The sequence below is a fragment of the Dipodomys ordii genome, unplaced genomic scaffold, assembly GCF_000151885.1.
Source record: "Dipodomys ordii isolate 6190 unplaced genomic scaffold, Dord_2.0 Scaffold43, whole genome shotgun sequence".
NCBI classification, from domain to species: domain Eukaryota; kingdom Metazoa; phylum Chordata; class Mammalia; order Rodentia; family Heteromyidae; genus Dipodomys; species Dipodomys ordii.
In genome coordinates, this window is record NW_012267259.1 from 12,132,894 (window position 1) to 12,151,693 (window position 18,800).

Consider the following 18,800-nt stretch of genomic DNA (forward strand, 5'->3'; position numbering starts at 1 on the left):
CTGACCACAGAGCGTATTTCCAAGGGAAATTCCCAGGTATCCCTTTGCAGTGGACTCCATGTCAACTTTCAAATAGTTAGCTTTCAAGCCAGGAGAGGTGCCTGCCTCTATGTGAGGAAAACATGGAAACAGTACCAAATTCATTGTAAATGGAGAGGCTCTTCCTTCCCCTTAATCCCTGGTCCTGCCTGTTTTTATCCTCCATGCATATGCAAATAAAACTATTATCTTGCAATTTCTTCTTGTGGGCCCAAGGAGGGCCAGCTAAGGAATGTTGTTAAGGAAAATAAGACCAGAAAATGGTGGATCAAGGTTCCGCTGAAGAGCAACATCTAACACATTGACCTACATCTTCATCTCTGCTGGTGTGGGACACTGACCTGCTCCTCATTGGACTCCCGCTCTGGGGTGTACACCTACACTGCAGATAGAAACAGAAAATATCCTGGTCTTGTAGTACCCTGAGAGCAACTGCAGCAGGTGAGCTGTAAAGAATGTACCAGTGATAGCTTTCATTGCATTGTTCATTATTATTCTACTGATTTTTAAAAAACAAACAAAACTTCACCGGGAGAACTGATGCTAATTGTGGTTAGTTGGCAGAGCAGAGAAGGGATTAAGCTCAGATGGTATGACTGAGAATTTGTCAGTATTCAGGTCTCTACAAGCAGATGCAAGTGGAAAATGTTCTCAGGCAAGACCTCAACTATCTATCTCTCTTTTCATTTGAATTTCCGGCCAAGGAAAGCCTGAGAGGAAGAGTGTACTGACTTGTAAAAGCTAACTAAACCGTGAGGCGGAGAAGAGGGAGGGGCTATTCTTCAGTTAAAATTACCTAACTCTTCAGCCACAATTTCTTTCTGAAGAAACTAATTGCCATCTGCTCCAGCAGAGAGAAACAAGGTATTGTAAACATTTCTTTGGTTAAAAATGCTTTTTTAAAAAAATGTTTTCCTTTATTGTGGTGCCTAGCTAAATAACAAATATCAAGACTACTCTGTTAAACTCAAGGTGGCAAAGACAATTCTCCATCCCTGAGGTGGTTTTCTCTACAGGCCGGAGAGACTTGACTTTGAGCTGGGGGAAAGTTTGTACTGAAGGTTAAGGGAGAGAAGACCTTCATTTCAATGAAGTCATAGAAATTGTTTGTTTGATTGTTTTAAAACCAGGACTTGTGAAGCCACAAGTGAACTCATGCGGGGATTTTCTACCTGTATGTCCATTAAGCAAAGATAAAAGTATCTTATAATAATTGAGTCTAAGCCATACTCACCCTCAGAAAAGTGGAGCTGGAGGCTTGAATTGTGAGCTCCTCATTAATATATGGAACTGATTTGATCGTCTAACTGTCTGCCTCCCCAGTGCTCATGATCCTGCTTAGCCACCAGGTGCTCCTTAAATGCATCCTAAGGAAAGGGCTTTATGGGAATAAAGATGTGAGAAGAGCAAAGGAGAATGCTATATTCTGATGTGGCTGAAATAGGTGACATTGTCAATCTTATCATCAGCAAGGCCATACATCATGGGATGGAAGACCAGACTATATTCATTGCTTTTCTGATCATCTCTCTCTCTCTCCCTATTAGACCTCACTCTCCTTCACCCAATTTCTCTATCAAACTCTCAATGACAATGAGCTCCACTGACAAGAACAATTGCATTAAATTTCAGGAAAATGTGTTTTAACTCTGTTCTTAGTTAGCTGTGTGTTCTCAGTCAGCTTATTCAACCTGATCCGAGCTACTTAACAGGTAAGTGGTTTTGGGTTAAGGAGACTCCCAGGCTCTCTTCAGCTGTGATATACAAGAAGCAAACTGTGTATGATAAGACATTTTGATCAATGGCATTACTTTTTCTTAATTTCTTGTCCTCTTTAGGACAGATAGATGACAGGTGACAGATAGATAGATGATAAATTGGTATTACTACTCTTGAAAACTGCAAAAGAGCAGTTTGCTTAGAGACTACTGATTGCCCAGCATTTGTTTGGATAAATTATTTCCCATAACACCTTATCCACAAATTCTGCATCTTTACGAAAGTACTTAGAACTGTTAGATTACAGGAATGGCTTAGTGTTTTCTTACAGTGCTTTCTTCAAAAAAGGATTAGGTGCTGGCTACTCATGAGGCTAATATCTGAAGGGATGAAGTTTGAAGTCAGTCTGGACAGAAAAGTCCATGAGACTCCATCTCCAAAAGAACCAGCAACATTCTAGACTGGAGGCATGGCTCAGGTGGTAGAGCTCCAGCTGAGCAAGCACAGGGACTTGAGTTCAAAGTCCTATACCCACAAGAGGGGAAAGTCAGGGATGTTAAAAAGTATTATAGGTGGCATCCCATACATTAACAATAACAGTAATGAGAATTTTAATGAGACTGAAGATAATTGGATCTTAACTTTTCACAAGTAGTTCTGTTATTGTTCTTTTATTCAGGAATTTATTACAAATGAATATGTTCTGGAACAACATATCTTTAAGGTAGAAAGATGAAATCCCAGGTCCTAAGACATTGCTTTCCACCTTCTTCATGCTAATTTTCCCAATGAATGTACATCGTGAGTTTCTTTTAAAAAAAGATAAAAGCTTTGTAGGAAGGCAGTGGTCACAATGCCATTTGAATGAATGAACATGATAAGGTAAAATCCTCCGCATTGTTGTACCAAGGCTTATCATTTATCATGCCTATTTTGGTGTCCAGGGTTTCTTGATCAGAGCCACCTCCTCCATTACGATCAAAGGAAACAGAGAAGCTCTTTCTGACATAGTACTTTTTATTTGTTAGGAACATTGCAGTTAAGTTTCCAGTTCCTTATGAGGGTATAGAATCTTACCCAACTGGAAAGGCTTCTGTTTCTTTTAATGTCAGATAACAATAACATCAGCCTGGGATGACTATGAACCTTGGTAGCTGGCAGAAGGCACAGCCAGGGTGTGAGCTGCAGGTCAGAAGCTGTTTGGTTAAGTGGGAGGGTACTGGTGGGAGGAATTTCAGTAGTATCTTCATCAACTCCAAAGCCCTCTAAACAAGCTGCTCACTGATTCAAGTATTTGTCACCGAGAACTGACTCTCCAAAGCCCTCACTCTGGCTTTCTGGAAGGGCCAGCGCTATCAACTTGAGTCCAAACCACACAACTCAGCCACTAATGGAGTTCCTAAAGACGGAAATTTGAGTTCGTGTCAATTTTGCTTAATCGAGATGAAAATTATTTGACCATACGATGGCAATAGCTCGAGCTAACTATGTCTTTCATAGGGACTCAGTGTGAAGTGACATTCACATTACATTCTCAGGGTAACTGGAAGTGAAATTTGCAAGTTGAAAGTCTGGGTTCTCTTGTTCAAGACAAATGAAGGAGAAAAACAGGCTAACCAGTCTCAATTTCTCTGTAGGCATTTCCAATTATATTGGACATGCTTTCAAGTTGAAAGAAATTAAAAATGGTGGACTGGAGCCCAAGTAGTGAACACTGTAAACATGCAATAAGCAAGGATGGGTAGATTCTTGTTTGTACCAAATCCAAAACTAGTACTGTTGGTACGAAGCAGTATATGATGACAATTTTATACTGAAGAGTTTGGAAAGACTAGGTATAAACATGAAGACTAGTGAGGTGGCAAAGACTTGTGTGGACTGGATTCAGCTGCTGCCTGACCCTTCTTCTCTGATGTACATTGCCGTTCAAAATTGCTGCATTCTAAATCTTCCATTCTCCATAATTCTAGGTTGTAATATACAAAACAATAATGTTAGACTAGAGTGTCCCTAAAGTCCTCTGAGCTCCAATATAATCCCTGAATGTAGAGGTAGAAAACCATGTACAATGAATACTTCTCCCAAAATAAAATACATGGAAAGGGTTTTGTTAACATCTTCTCCATTTTTGCTTTTCTTTCCTTAGGTTTCCCCCCACCCACAATGGACTCCCTATCAACATCCATCAACCGATTTGCCCTGGAGTTTAGCAAAAAGCTAGCTGAGTCTGCGGAGGGAAGAAACATTTTCTTTTCTCCTTGGGGCATCTCGACTTGCTTGGGCATGGTGTATTCAGGCACCAAAGGAAACACAGCCGCCCAGATGGCACAGGTGAGGAGAGGGCACCGCCCGCCGTCCACAGTAGTGCACACATTGCTTTCAACTGCCATTTTCTCCTGAAAGCCCGGCAACCCGTTTTATAACAATGTCTTCCAAATCAAAAGATATGCTAAAAAAGTTGTTGAAACCAACTTGGAAAATCCTTGATGCAGAAAAATGATAAGGCTGTCATCCTTTAGTATAACCCTAAATCACACTTATTTTGATGATTAAAATGCTTCAAGAAATAGCTAGTCAAATGTTAAAGAATAGGATTTTTCCAGAAGGGTTTTCTCAAACACAGACACACATCTATGAAAATGAAATAATTGTGCTCCTCATGCCTTACTTAGTTGTTCATTTAATCTTGGGTTGTCTGGCTGAATCTGAAGAGGTCAGTAATAACATTATAATATGGAAACTTGTTAAAAATGTTACAATATGTCCTGAGAATCCTCCAAGCATTGTGTGTCCAAAGATGTAAATAGCAAAACACACAAAGATAGAGTGCATAATCATGTAGAGAGTGCATATTTATAATGTATCTACACTCACATATAAATACATGTTTTTAAAATAAAAGTAAAGATGAAAAGCAAATTTAACTTCCAAATCTTGCAACAAGATGACAGAATTCTTTCCCAAGATGGTGATCATCTATGCCAAATTTAGAAATAGTCAAAACCAGTCATTGTGGTAAAGAAGGTTGTTGTGTGTATTGTGATTGTGGTGCAAAGATATATTATCCTAACTCCAGTAGTTCACAAAATATGATTAGGATTGAAAACATCATCATCATCATCAACAGTAACAAAACATTGCTGGTTTATAGCTCTGTGATAATCAGTGGATTCTTTTAAAAGGCTTAACCATTCATGTGATAGATTTATTTTTTTTATTTTTTAATGAAGATTTTTTTTATTGCGAAAATACCGTACAGAAGGGTTACAATTACATGGGCAAGGTAGTGAGTACATTTCTTATCAAGCATTGTTGCTGCCTCTGTTGTTTCCCCTTCCCATCCCTTCCCATCTCCCCCAACCACCAAACCATCCCCCCCGTAACCCCAACCCCGCACCAAAGTTGTAAAGTTCATTTTTTGACATAATGACTTGTACATCTCATTGTTGCAATGAGTCCACCTGTATCCTTATTTAAACAACTTGTTTCTTCCCTTTCCTCCCCAAATTGTACCAACATCAAATACAGTGAAAGCAGGGGTTATACCGTAGGGGAGGAACATACAAAGCAACAAAGGAATCATCTTCTAAATATGTTAGAAACAATCCCATGAACGAAAAAAACATTTGAGTCCTTATCTTGGGGTTCATTTCACCTAACATCAACTTATCTGACCTCATGTGCTAGAGTTAGTCTTAAGTAGATTCTTAAGTAGATTCTGTTTTCTGGGTGTCACTTGTTTTAAATTTTCATAGCTTTGGTTGCCAAAGAACCTGCTGACCCGGCCACGTACCTCATGTTCTGTGACCCGTGGTCCTTAGCCAGCTACCGTGGGTGTGTGTGCTTCAGTCCTGATTGGGAACTGGGTCCTGGCTGTGGGCATATCCTGCAGTATCTACCACAGGCTTCTATTCCATTGCCCTGCTGGGTGGGGGAAGCAGGAAAGACACATCCTTTCTAGGAACATCCAAGACCAGTGTGGGCGTGAACACAAACAGTAGGTCTGTAGGTGTCAAGTGTACTAATGAGAACCACAGTACTCCAGTAGAAAAACAAATCAGTCAAATCCCTCAGTTTTTTCCACAGAGTTGAGGTGATGATTGTCTTGCTGAAGTGGTCTAAATGATGACTCCGATTGAACCCCTTTCCTCTTTTTCTCCTATTAGGGTTCCAAAGGACAGATCCTCATTGCCCACATTTATGTTAATAGTGTCATAATGTGTGTGTGCGATGTGCACTGATCCAATCCGGGTTATTTACACAATTTATACGTCTCTCTCTTTAAAAGCTATCATTTCTTTGATCTTTTGTTTTCTAGTTCTGTTAACTGTATGTTAAATTGTTGTGAACTGGCACTTAACTGTTCCTATTGAACTGTATTTAGTGCCCCGTAGCCCCTCTCCCTCCAAACCCTCCCTACCCCTCTCTGTTAACCATTGTTGTACTGAGGATGCAGAGAAAAAGCAAACTCTAATCATTAATCTTCCCTACTCTATTCTCCTGACACTTCTGCACCCAACAGTGAGGTTCCTTATTCACTTAACAAGCAATCAATACCTGCTGAGTGTTCTCTGATTCAATTCAATAGTGACACTAGGTGACCAGATAGCATCAAAGCCCATTTCAGGGCTTGGTCATCTATACCGCCCCCTGGATGCTGTGCATCCAGCACCCTAAACACCTTCATTAGGAATGTCAGGGCCTGGTTTTATTTCACTTAGCATAATGACCTCCAGCTCTATCCACATTGACTGAAAATGGCGGGACTCTCTTCCTTTCAATGGCGGAATACTATTCCACTGTTTAAAGGACCCTCCCTGTCTTTGCTGTCCATTCAGGAGTGCAGGTGAGGTCTGAGGGAGGGCTGTGGAGCAGCTTGCATGTCCTTTCCAGTCTACCACCCTCCAGGACCCTCCTCGCGTTCAGCCATCACAAGTTCTCTGCACCCTATTTTGGGGTTCTTGTTTTGCCTTGTGAAGATCTTACTGCACAGGTATGTGTGGAAGAGGGAGAACTATGTAGGGAGGTGATTGGATGTAAAGATTGTGACCTAACACCAGTAGACGGGTGGGGACGCCCAGCCAGGTCGGTATGCGCTGAGTCTTGTTGGCCTCTCTGCACACCCATCCCTCCTCCCTGGTACAAGGCAGGAAGCTCCCTTCTGCAGCCAAGGCCTTTCTACCAGCTGGGCTGGCCCCAGACTTCCCACCCTATGTGCATTTTCAAATAACTGCAGATAAAAGAGAAATAGGGGAAACGGGAGAGTTTTACCTCATTCCAAAATTCCCTAGTGAAAGTATTCAAATGAACACACTAGCAACTTAAGTCAGACTTTTTAAAGGCTTACTTACAAAGCAGCTCTAGACTTTCTCTACCAGTCTAACACATCATTTAAGTCAAATCAGAGTCTTATTGTGCATTTCCATGTTCTGAAGATGGGTTCTGAAGGTAAGAATGGCTGGCGAGTGCTCACAGATGTGTTACTTCCTGTGGTTACTTTTAGGTATACTCATGTGTCTTTTTTATTTTTTAACTTACAGGTGCTTCAGTTTAACAGCGGCAGAGATCTCAAATCTGATCCTGAAAGTGAGAAGAAAAGGAAAATGGTACTTGTCATTTTTTGGTACCCATTTGATAATTAAGGAGACAGTTTTAACCACTATGTATTTTAGTGGTTAAATCATGCACCCTGTACCTGTAATAGCCCTTTATGATGAGCTCTTCTTGGAGACATATTAAAATGCTGGTGATGCATTAGAAAACATGGAATATCTACTATATATTTTTAAAAAACAGTTATACTTTCCCTCATTGTTACCTTCTTGCTACCTCTCAAAACTTCTGTGTTCTTGCCTGTCATTGCACATGAAACTTGGAGAAAACACTGCCTCCTTTCATTTTATTTGTATGCCATCCAGTAATTTTATTTAGCAAGAGGTTGATCACATATATGTGGTTTTTTAATTCAGTATTGTTTTGGGGGAAAATACCAATGGAATCTCTCCTCTTTTAAAGGAATTCAACTCAGGCAAAGTAGAAGACATACACTCTGACTTCCAGTCACTTATGGCAGAAATCCTCAAGCCGGGAAACTCCTACATACTTAAAACAGCCAATAGGATATACGGAGAGAAAACATACCCGTTTCACAGCGTGAGTGCAAATGTCTTTAAGTACATGGCGGGAAAAGAATCATGCAGTACCAATTTAAAAGGTGAACAGGGATCCCAGGGACCATGCTAATGTAGTCAGTACTTCCTGATTGAGACCAGCTGTGAAGGAAACAAACAAACAAAAAGGGTGGGGGAGAGGTGGGGAGGTGGTCTTCAAACCAGATGAAGTTATCAGACCCACATATGTAGAATAGAGGAAACCTCCAAGGTTGAACCACGAACACAGATGGAAGTTTGTCCCTGGGCCAACACTTGTCACAAGAAAAAAAGAAACAACAAGAAACAAAACCCAAAACAACAACAAAAAATAAAGGACTAAGTGGGGTAAGTGTGAAGGAAGAGAAGGTGGTGGTACTGAAGGAGTGTGTGGCAGCCTGGCCTTGGGAACAAATTAGGGCTAAGTTTGCCCATCGGGAGTTTGGAACATGGGACAGAAAATGAGATCACCTTCTCTCCCGGCTCCTGTCCCAAGCCAGACTCCACAGGAGGTGATGAGTGCTCCCTGTTAGCGTCAATCCCCCTCAGAGCTTCACAGTCAGACACGTGCTTCTTTCAGGCTCACTCAGCTCATCCTTTGACAAAAGTCAAGAGAGGACGAGACTCTGCTAGTTGGGGTCAGGGGGAAAGGAAGTTAGTAGGGTGAAGAACAGCAGTAAGATAAATCTACCTGTGGCTGCAAGTAAGGCCTGTGCACATCCAGTGAACGCTGAGGAGTGCAGACTTGGCAAAGGATAAAATAAGGCAAATGGAACCTTCTAGGTAGTATCATGGATGATAGGCTCATGGACTCCTGCTTGGCTCAGAAGTTGACCAGATGACTGAGCTCAGCAGACACTTGGACATGGGACAGAGTCCACCAGCCCTGGACTAGGACAGGGATGGATGCCTGTGAATATTTTGAATATTTATATTTCCTTTTTGCAAGACTATAAATTCTAGACCTGGTCCAGCCTCTTTCTGGCAAGAGAATTGACTCACCACTCTGTTCCGTTTATAAACCCAACACGGAGCGAGCAAATGGAAGGTATGCCACAACTGTCTGGAGAAAGAAATCCATGTTCCCAGGCTCGTGCCTCCAAACCAGCAACCGCTCACCGCGATGGCCATGGACGAATCGGACCTTGGACCATGCGCAGAACGCGTCCCCGGGGGCTCACAGAAGGCAGTTGTCAGACCCCTAGGTCTCCTTGTTGCACCCCTGCCCGTGAAAGCTCAATTGGCATCACTCCCGAGCCTTATTGCCATTCCATTTCCTTCCACTTTCATTTCCATGTATGAACAAAGTAGATATCCAGCATACACTCCTCCCACATCTGGAATTCAGCTTAGCTACTTGGTTTAAAGAGGGAGGTGTTTAGATTTTGGTCAAAACCAAGGCAAGCACAGAGTAATGAGGATGAGGAGATGCGAGTTGGTGATTTCCCCTCTTCTTAGATTTTCACAAAACAATCCTGATAGGTTTGGTTTCTCCACTGTGCATAAAAAGAGGTTTGTTTCTACCTGTGTGTTTCAGAAATACTTTGAAGACATGAAAACCTATTTCGGTGTGGAGCCACAGTCTGTGAATTTCATGGAAGCTCCTGGGCAGAGCAGAAAGGAGATCAACTCTTGGGTTGAAAGCCAGACAGAGGGTGAGAGGTGTCCTCCAAGCTCATCTGTCTGTCTGGATTTGTGCCATGTGACGATGCAGATTTCTTAGAGCTGAAGATACATTCTAAATAACCAGAACTTTTGTTTCTGTCCACCCCAAGGATTTTTTAGATCCTCTGCTTTCCTGACAATCTTATGTAAAATATGGAGATGAAGCTACCACTTTACCAGAGAGAAAATTATCACAAACTTCTCCAAAGTGTAGGGGTTAAAAAGCAGGAGAGTACAAAATGGAAATATTGGAGAAATAGTGGCTCCATTTATTTATTCGTTACATTTGTATTATCTTTAAGTGGTTGTACAGCGCAGTTGCCATTCAACGAAGTGTATGAATAGTGTGCCTTGATCACTATCACCCTTTCCAACATTCTCATCCTCTCCTCCCAACCTCACTCTTTCCCTTAGTTTTCTTAAAATTTTAGGATATGTGCTGGACTTTTTTTTTTTTGCCCTTTAACAAAGCAGTTTATGTGTGTATTTAATGTGTCTTGATGAGCGACTTTTGTCTGCCTTGTCTGACTTCAAACCTTGATCCCCAGATCTCAGCCTGCTGAGAAGCTAGGATGAAGTCCTGAGCCACCTGCACGCAGCTCTACGTCTTAATACCATCAGACTAAATACCAGTTCCAATATCTGAGTCTTGGAGGTGCACACATACTTTGATCTTAGCAGCAATACATTATATTAATAGGTTGCTTGGTTAATGTTTCTTCCATTCTTTACATAACCTGGATTAGGTTTATTTGCTCAATGTAATTTGGATTTGTGGTTCATATTCGCAAGAGACATTGGCTTATTGTTGGGGCTTGGGGTGTCTCTTGTCATGTTTCAATTTGGGGAATATGCTTCCTTGATCATACATAGTGAAAGGACTTCTTTATTTTATGCTTGGAATGTTAGAATTCACTTTTTGAAATGGCTCACGGGCACCTTGGTTTTAGGATGTAGTTAATGACTTGATTGTTTTGAAGTTAGGGTTTCTCTCCCTCTGTCCGACTTCATCTTGAGTTTTTATTAATATTTCCCTGGGGATTCATGCATATCAGCTTTTAAAACCAAGCGTTCAATGTTATCTCGTATCTTTAAATCTTTTGCATATCTTTATTTGGCAGTTTTAAAAGTCAGCTTATTATTTTGAGGAGTCTCAGTATTAGAAGGAAGTTAAGAGTACTAGAAGGTGCCTCCCAGGCCCTTCTCTGTACAGTCCTTATCAAATACACTGGCTTCACAACAAAATTTAATATTGATATAACAAAAAAAAACAGCTTACATTTGTTATACAGAGGAGGATTTAAGTTTGCATTTCCACCAATGTTTACAATGGTCCAACCAATCTCTCCTCCCACCCCCACCCCACCCTGCCTCCTTCTCAAATCAATTTCAATATATTTCCTTGTTAAATTTTTATAGTTGTCAACAACCAGCTTGAAAAACATGTTGAAAGATGATGGATGTGGTTGTAATAAAAAAAAGTTAGCTGGGTGCTCATGGCTCACGCTTGTCATCCTAGCTACTAAGGAGGCTGAGATCTGAGGATCGCTGTTCAAAGCCAGCCCAGGCAGGAAACTCCGTGAGACTCTTATCTCCAATAAACCACTCAGAAAAGTGGAAGTGGTGCAGAGGCTCAATGGGTAGAGCGCTAGTCTTGAGCTGAAGAGCTGAGGGATAGCGCCCAGGCCCAGAGTTCAGGCCCCATGACTGACCCTCCAAAAAAGTTATTCACCCTCTGTTATTCTTTTTCCTTCTCTTTCCCTCATCTCCTCCTCAGTATAAATATTGCATAAATATTTCATTCTATCTTCCTCCACTCTCCCTCCCTTCTTCCCTCCGTTCTCTTGCTTCCTCTGCAGTGTGAGGACCGAACCCAGCACCACAGCTATGCTAGTCATGTATCTGCCATCGATTCAGCTTCCTAGACCCTGAAACTGGAAATGTTGTAGAAAAAATTGAAGCTTCCAGAAATATTAAAAGTCTATTTGTATGTAAGTAAACACACATATTTTGCTAGCCCTTTGAAACCTGCCCTGTGCTCCCATAGGTAAAATTCCAGATCTTCTACCTGATGGCGCCGTGGATGCCCTGACCAGGATGGTTCTGGTTAATGCCCTGTACTTTAAAGGGACCTGGGAGCAGCGATTCTCGGTGCAGAACACCACAGAAAAGCCTTTCAGGGTAAACAAGGTAGGAATGTGTAAAGATGACTTCGCAGTTTCATATGACACTTTCATAGCCACTCTTCTTTCTGATTTTACATTCCTGCAAACTATGGCTATTCACAGGGAAAAGCTGACTGAGCTCTGAATTCTGTTCCGTCTGGAAATTCCCCTTTCACTGTGTGTCTCTGACTTCCGGCTGCTAACGTGTTTTCTCACTTGGTTTGTGGTCCTGTGAGCTGGAAAGGATCAGTGCTGTCCATACTTTCCACTTGAGGAATGGAGGCGTGTTTGTTGGAAGAAATCCAGAACCATACGTTCCCCACTGCAAATTCTGCTCTCAATCTTCTAAACCTATTCCATTGTCTATAAGTAAAAACAATATACTTTCCATAAGTAAAAACAATATAAAGGTTAATTCTCACCTCATTTGTTAAAGTTTCTCTCTGTGCTAAATACAAGTTGAAGATTTATTTCATGTATTCCAAAGGTTGCATGTTAGTTTCATAACCCTGGGGATAAAATACCTGAGATAAGCAATGAATGATGGTTCTTGTTACTTCACAGTTTTTACCGGTATTTAGTACTGTCAGTATTTTGGATTGCTGCCATTCTGTTTGATGTATCAAATACCTACAATGTCCGAATGTATCAAATGTTCACAAGATTCCTTTTCACCAATTAAGGCAGGGCATGGTGGTAAGCACCATTAATCTTAAGTAGTAAGTATAAACAGGAGGATTATGGTCCAAGCTTGCCCTGGCAAAAAAGCAAGAACCTATTAAAACATAACCAGCCAGATGCTGGTGGCTCACAACTATCATCCTAGCTACTCAGAAGGCTGAGATCTGAGGATCATAGTTCAAGCCAGCCAGGGCAGGAAAGTCCATGAGACTCTTATCCCAATTAACCACCAGAAACCTGGAAGTGGAAGCTGTGGCTCAAAGTGGTAGAGTGCTAGCCTTGAGCACAAAAGCTCAGGGACGGCACCCAAGCCCTGAATTCAAACCCCATATGAATAATAAATAAATAAATAAATAAATGAGTAAATAAATAAATAAATAAATGGCTGGAAGTGCCACTCAAGAAGATACCTGCCTAGTAAGCATAAAAGTTTAAATCTAGTATTGCTAAAATCAAATAAAAAACAAATATAAAGGTGAACAATTAAACATTTTCTGGAAATATCTCTTTTCAATGATTATAAGGTTTTTTTTTCTTAAATAGACTACAACCAAACCAGTGCAAATGATGTCTATGAAAAAGAAACTTCCAGTTTTTTTCATTGAGCAGCCACGAGCCACAGGTCTTCAACTCTACTATGCCAGCCGTGACCTGAGCCTGCTGGTACTCCTGCCAGAAGATGTTGAGGGACTGGAACAGGTAACTCTGGCTGTGGATTTTTTTTAAATTTTTATTTGGCTGTGGATCTTGTGTTTATCCTTATGTTTTACAGGAGAAACATAAAGATAGGGTCTTTCTGCTTCTTAATTCCTATAAACAGTTGGCCAACATACTGGGATTCTTCAGTACTTTATCTCTAAGTAAATATTCAAACACTACAAAGCTCTGTAAAGCTGATACTATTATTCTTCAGTATAGTTAAGTGATCTATAGGCATCTCTGGTATGGGGCGGTCATATAAACAGTTGCTTGCACAACACAGACAGTTGTTTTGTTGTCAATCACACAGCTCTGTAGACTCATTACTACAAGCTTTCAGTTGGCCCAACTCTTCTCAGGCTAGTAGAATCCCTGATTCAAAGTTAATGTTTTTGGTGGTGATGAGCATCAAGTCTAAAGACTTGTGCATGCCAAAAAGATGCTCTACCACAGATCTATTACTTTGTATTACTTTGAATAATTCCTTAGTTTATGTATAGTGTGTTCCCTAACTCTTTTCCACGTTTTTATTGAGTAAACAAAATTGAAGAGAAAGAGCCTGTACCAGTAGTAACTTCTTATGTTATTTCAGCTAGTTAGTAGCCAAACTTCCATGTGTAACACAAGTTTGGTCAGATCATGCTTCTGATCAATGCATGGCTCAGAGGAGCATTAGCTTTCCAAGAAGAAAACAACCTATCTTTTTTGCAGTGCCTAAGTCTTCATGCGTGCCAGACAGTTACCACTTTCTTTTTAAAGTTTCCATGTACCTACGGATGGATAGGAAGGTTGAAAGACTTCCAAGTGGTTGCACAAAATTTTAAGATACAGGTGGACAAAATGTCATTATAGTCATATCTGAGTCAAAGCTCTCTCCTAGGAGCGTAGGGTCCTGAGCTAAAAATTCTGTCACACTATTCATGTAGAACATTTACAAGTTTTCTAGCAAGTGCTCCCAAAGTGATCAAACTACCTGCTTTGACACGAATGTATAATTTAAAAAGCATATTCATATATATATGTGTAACTATGCATACATCTACACATCCCAATGCATACATATCTACATATATGTGTTTATTATTAATACATTCAAAACACTAAGAGCAGAACAAACACACACATTTATCAAAAAATTACTCCTAAAGTTTGAAAGCTTGCTCTCTATTTTCTTTTTTTGGGAGGAGTATAATAATATGTAATATTATGATTTCAGAGTGAAAAAATATTTTTTTCAAAGAATTATCTCTTATATTGAAAGACTGTCAGTTTGCATCCTGTGTTTATCCTATTGTGGTGATAAATGCTTGACAGAAATGATGTAGGGAAGACAGATTTATTTGTTCAGGTTTAGAGGGTCCAGTCCTTCATGGGAGGAGAGGGGGCACAGCAGATTAGCACAGTTCATATCATGAGGGACAGGAAGTGAGTGGAACAGTAACCAGGAAAGGTCCAGATCAAGACACCCCCCCCGACATGACCCCAACCACCCACAGCCTTCAACCAGACCTATGCCCACAGTTACCATCTTCTAATAATACATCCAAACTTTGGATTCATAAATAAATCCAACCATTGATGAGGTCTAATGTTACTAGAAATATCCTCAGACATATACCCAAAGGCAGATTGTTTTTCTAGGTACTTCTCAAGCTAAAACATTACATGCTGTGACATGCAATCTGCACTGGAGTGCATGCATCTAGAAGTTTGTGTGTATTTGGAGTATTTGGGTAACTAGTTGATGTCTGTCTACCATGGCGGAAGTACTTCCCATTTGAAACAAAATCTATTTCTTCTTTATCCTGAAAGCCACGAAACTGCAAAGCAAAAAATTCTTCAGGTCACCAGCAGGAAGGTTTTCATTACACAAACAAAAGAGTTTCCAGAGTGTGTATGTTATGACCCCGGGTGAAGAGAGTGAGAGTAGTTGTTAGGTACAGTCCTCGGGGATCTGTTTCTCTCTCTGCTTTGGAATGACTGACTTCCCTGGCTTCGACCCCACAGCTGGAGGAAGCCATCACCTATGAGAAGCTGACTGAGTGGACCAGCGAAGACATGATGGAGCTGTATGAAGTGCAGCTGCACCTGCCCAAGTTCAGGCTGGAGCAGAGCTACGATCTCAAGTCTGCTCTGAGCAGCCTGGGGATGAGAGACGTATTCAGCCAGGGTAAAGCTGACTTTACAGGGATGTCTTCAGACAGAAACCTGTGTCTGTCCAACGTGTTCCACAAAGCTTTTGTAGAAATCAATGAAGAAGGCACAGAGGCTGCGGCTGGCACTGGGAGCGAGGTGAAATTCCGAATTAAACTCCCATCCATGGAGTACGAGGCGGACCACCCATTCATCTTCCTCATCAGACACAACAAGAGCAAGAGCTTGCTCTTCTATGGAAGGTTCTCCTCCCCCTAAACCCGCTAATTCTGCATCTCTCAGCTAAGCCAACTGTCTCATGGAAGAGGAAGCGTGCCAGCAGATAGAAAAGCACAGCGATAATGCAGTTATGCTCATCATAGAGATCTTTGCTTCTAAATATTAGCACCTAAATCTTTTCATCCTGTCCTATCTGCAGAGTTAAAGAAAATATAGTTTTTATTTTTAACCACAAAAACATCATCTGGTCTTCACATGTCTTTTATTTTCATTGCAAAAATACTATGACTCCATTGAATGCCTATCAATCCCTGACCATTGCATTATTGTCCTTCTCATTTGATGAATTCATCATCTAATGCAGGGGAAAAAACTCTATAGATATGATGGCCTGTTCTTGATAAGAAATATCATGGGATGGCTCATAAAATAACACCGTAAATGAACTCCCTTGATGACTCTTTAAAAACAACTCTTATGTTGACATGATATTAACAGAGAAAGAGGTGAAAACTAAATGAAATCTGTAGTTAGTAGCAGCTTACCACTACTGGCAAACTGAGACTATCGGAGAGACTGACAATCAGGAAATAATAAACACAGTATCTTTAAAAATAGAACAGGAAAAAGTCTTGGGAAATTCAGGTCAATAAATTTATACCAACAGTCATTAACTGAATAAGTGTTGACTGAGCCTGTTCAGAAGAAAAACAGGTCCCGCTTCCTGTTCTGCTCAAATCTCGGAGCTGGAGATTGGTTGAGAAATAGACGTGAAATGGAGGTAGTGCAAAGAATGACTGAAAGCAAATTGCAATATTCTTGGAGTCATTTATGTGTGTGCACATGTGTGTGTGAACATGTGTGTGTGCATGTGTGTGAAGTGTCTTTTTAAATAAATTCACAATAAATACCGAGTTTAATGAAACACGCAGGAATTTGGGGGAGAACAGAGTGTATTTCACTCGTTACATTCTATTACTTTGCTTTGTTTGATTTCCACACCCTGGCATAAATAGAACATTCTTACATGTCCAGACTACGAGGTATAGGAACTATCCTCTGGTTTGAGCCTGGAGTGGAATGGGTGCCATATATTTGAGGACTATAAATAGCATGGAGAAGAGTGAGGAGGATGTCACCAGGAAGGGGGAGGGGATGAGGAAAACTGTGCATTGCTCTTTGTCCGAAAATAACAATTGCAAACCTTGACTGGCAACATTACACTAGGAAATCCCAGACGCATAGCACAGGCAGTGGCATTCCGAGGGTCACACGGTAGCGGAAGGCCTGGAGCTGAGGGCAAGAAGAATGCACACCTCTGACAGTGAGCCCCGAACCCCAGCAGACTGGGGTGTTGCTAGACTGGAAGATGGGCCAGGGCCAGGTCGTATTCTTCACCGCCACGTTGGCTTCGTGCCTCACCTTAGGAAAGTGTGGTCAGGGGTGAGCAAGACAAAGGGCTGTGACTCCTAAACATGAGAAATGAGAAGGTCCTAGTGACCACAGTCTTGCTGCCCCTGTCCACCAGGGACATGCTGCAAGACGCAGCCCCACTGGGTCCCCCGAGGGAATGCGCATTCTGTGCAGTGTGGGTATACTCCTGGGGTACAGTTTGCCAAATACAGACATCTTTAGGACTGCAAACTTAGAGTGCCATCTTGTGCTCCAAAGGAGGCACTGACAGAGAACCTCAATAAGACGGGGTTGGATAGCCCATCTATAATCCTAGGTACTCAGGACACTGAGATCTGAGGTGCGTGCTTCAAAGCCAGCCAAGACAGGAAAGTCTAATCTCTAATTAACCACCCAAATACTGGAAATGGAACTATGGCTCAAGTCGTAGAGCACCAGCCTAGAAGGGGAGACAGTCTTAGATCTGCAGCTCTGTGCTGCCTCTCCAAACATGCAAGAAGCACAACAGCAGCCATTGTCCAGGAGACTGTGAACTCTACAGAGTTTCACCTGCACTCAATCTAGGTTCCTCCATTGCCTTTGCCAAAAAAAAACATCACGTGCAGGGAGTTACATCCTGCCCAGGTCTGAGTGCGCCGATTTCTCAACACTTGGGAGTTCCTTCCGGCTTTCAAGGACAATCAGGAGGGACCCTTCAGATTTTGTGATCATTTTGCTTTAATTAACATCACTGTAGACAAAATGGCTCAGGATCTTTTTATCCTTAGGCTAAAGGGAAATGAAAGACATTGGCATCATTCCCAAGTTTTAGTTGTGGTAGACCAAATTGGCATACCGCTTTTTTTTCCCTTTCCTATTCCTTTAGAACCTGTTCTGCAAAATAGAAGGTGTAGGAACCTCAGATCTTGATGCTCAGGAGGGAGGGAACTTCCAGTTCACAGAGGTGAATACATAAACCGACTGTTTGGGATTTTTTAAGTTATTGTTTTGGTGTTTTCTGTTTTTGCAGCTGAGCTTTGTGACTGTCAGGGAAAAGAGAATGTAATATCTCTTCCATGGATGCAGGAGTCAGACCTAAAATAATTTAGCTTTCTTGAGGTTCTTCTGACCAACTATTTGGGTTCTCACATGTAGTTCCCCAACAATTGTCTTTATGAAAGGGATTAGCAAAAGGGAAAGAAATACACTGTGTGTTTTTCCGGATTAGGCACAATTCCAGCTGAGAACTGTATTTACTGCCTGCCAGTGGACAATTTCTTGTATCTTGGCTCTAAACCCATTCATGTTCATGGTTCTCTGGGGTCCTTGACCTGGGGCTTGGAAGTCGTTATTTGACCAGCTGGTGCAGTGTTAGACTTTGCCAGTAAGGGGAGTGATAGAGGCAACCCAAGGTTCTGGCAGAAGAAAGGCACTTCCTAAGACTCTGTCCTGAGATTATTCACTCTGGGTCATTTATAGCCATTTATTTATTTATTTATTTTAGTCTTTTTAAATGTTTTAATTATTTGTATAATTAAAGCATAAATAAAGCTTAAATAGCATATATCATACATCATAGTCATTTTGTATCTTGTTATAATTTTTTAAATAAACATGTAGACAAAGATGAGTTTTGAAATTATTTCCTCTTTCCTGGGCTCTAGCATTGGTTCTTGTTTGTTTATTTTTATTATTCAACAGCACCCAGCTCTTGATAGAGGAAAAACCACCTGGCAAGTTACCATTTCAAAGTTCTTTTTTTAAAAAATTTAATTTAATTTTATTTGTGAACATACTGTACAGAGGGGTTACAATTGCAATAATTACAATAATGCATACATTTCTTACCAAGCATTGCAGCCTCCTCCTTTGTTTACCCTTCACATCCCTTCCCAGCCTCCCCCCTCCCCCCCAATCC

At 41.1% G+C, this 18,800-nt stretch overlaps 1 protein-coding gene across 1 annotated transcript; it reads left to right on the forward strand.

Annotated features, from left to right (window-relative positions):
• Positions 1-875: 875 nt before the first annotated feature.
• Serpinb10 (serpin peptidase inhibitor, clade B (ovalbumin), member 10) lies at positions 876-15,707 on the forward strand. The gene is made up of 8 exons (XM_013018918.1): positions 876-903; positions 3,905-4,089; positions 7,299-7,364; positions 7,774-7,911; positions 9,445-9,562; positions 11,620-11,762; positions 12,962-13,117; positions 15,125-15,707. Exons 2-8 carry the CDS (start codon positions 3,922-3,924, stop codon positions 15,527-15,529), a joined length of 1,194 nt encoding a protein of 397 aa, XP_012874372.1. The 5' UTR covers positions 876-903; positions 3,905-3,921; the 3' UTR covers positions 15,530-15,707.
• The last annotated feature ends 3,093 nt before the right edge of the window (positions 15,708-18,800 follow it).

Bases quoted from the DNA above. Each gene is read 5' to 3' on its own strand.
- Serpinb10 (XM_013018918.1), top strand. From the start codon at position 3,922: ATGGACTCCCTATCAACATCCATCAACCGATTTGCCCTGGAGTTTAGC. The intron at 7,365-7,773 runs GTACTTGTCATT...CCTCTTTTAAAG, and splicing joins GTGAGAAGAAAAGGAAAATG to GAATTCAACTCAGGCAAAGT. The intron at 13,118-15,124 runs GTAACTCTGGCT...TCGACCCCACAG, and splicing joins ATGTTGAGGGACTGGAACAG to CTGGAGGAAGCCATCACCTA.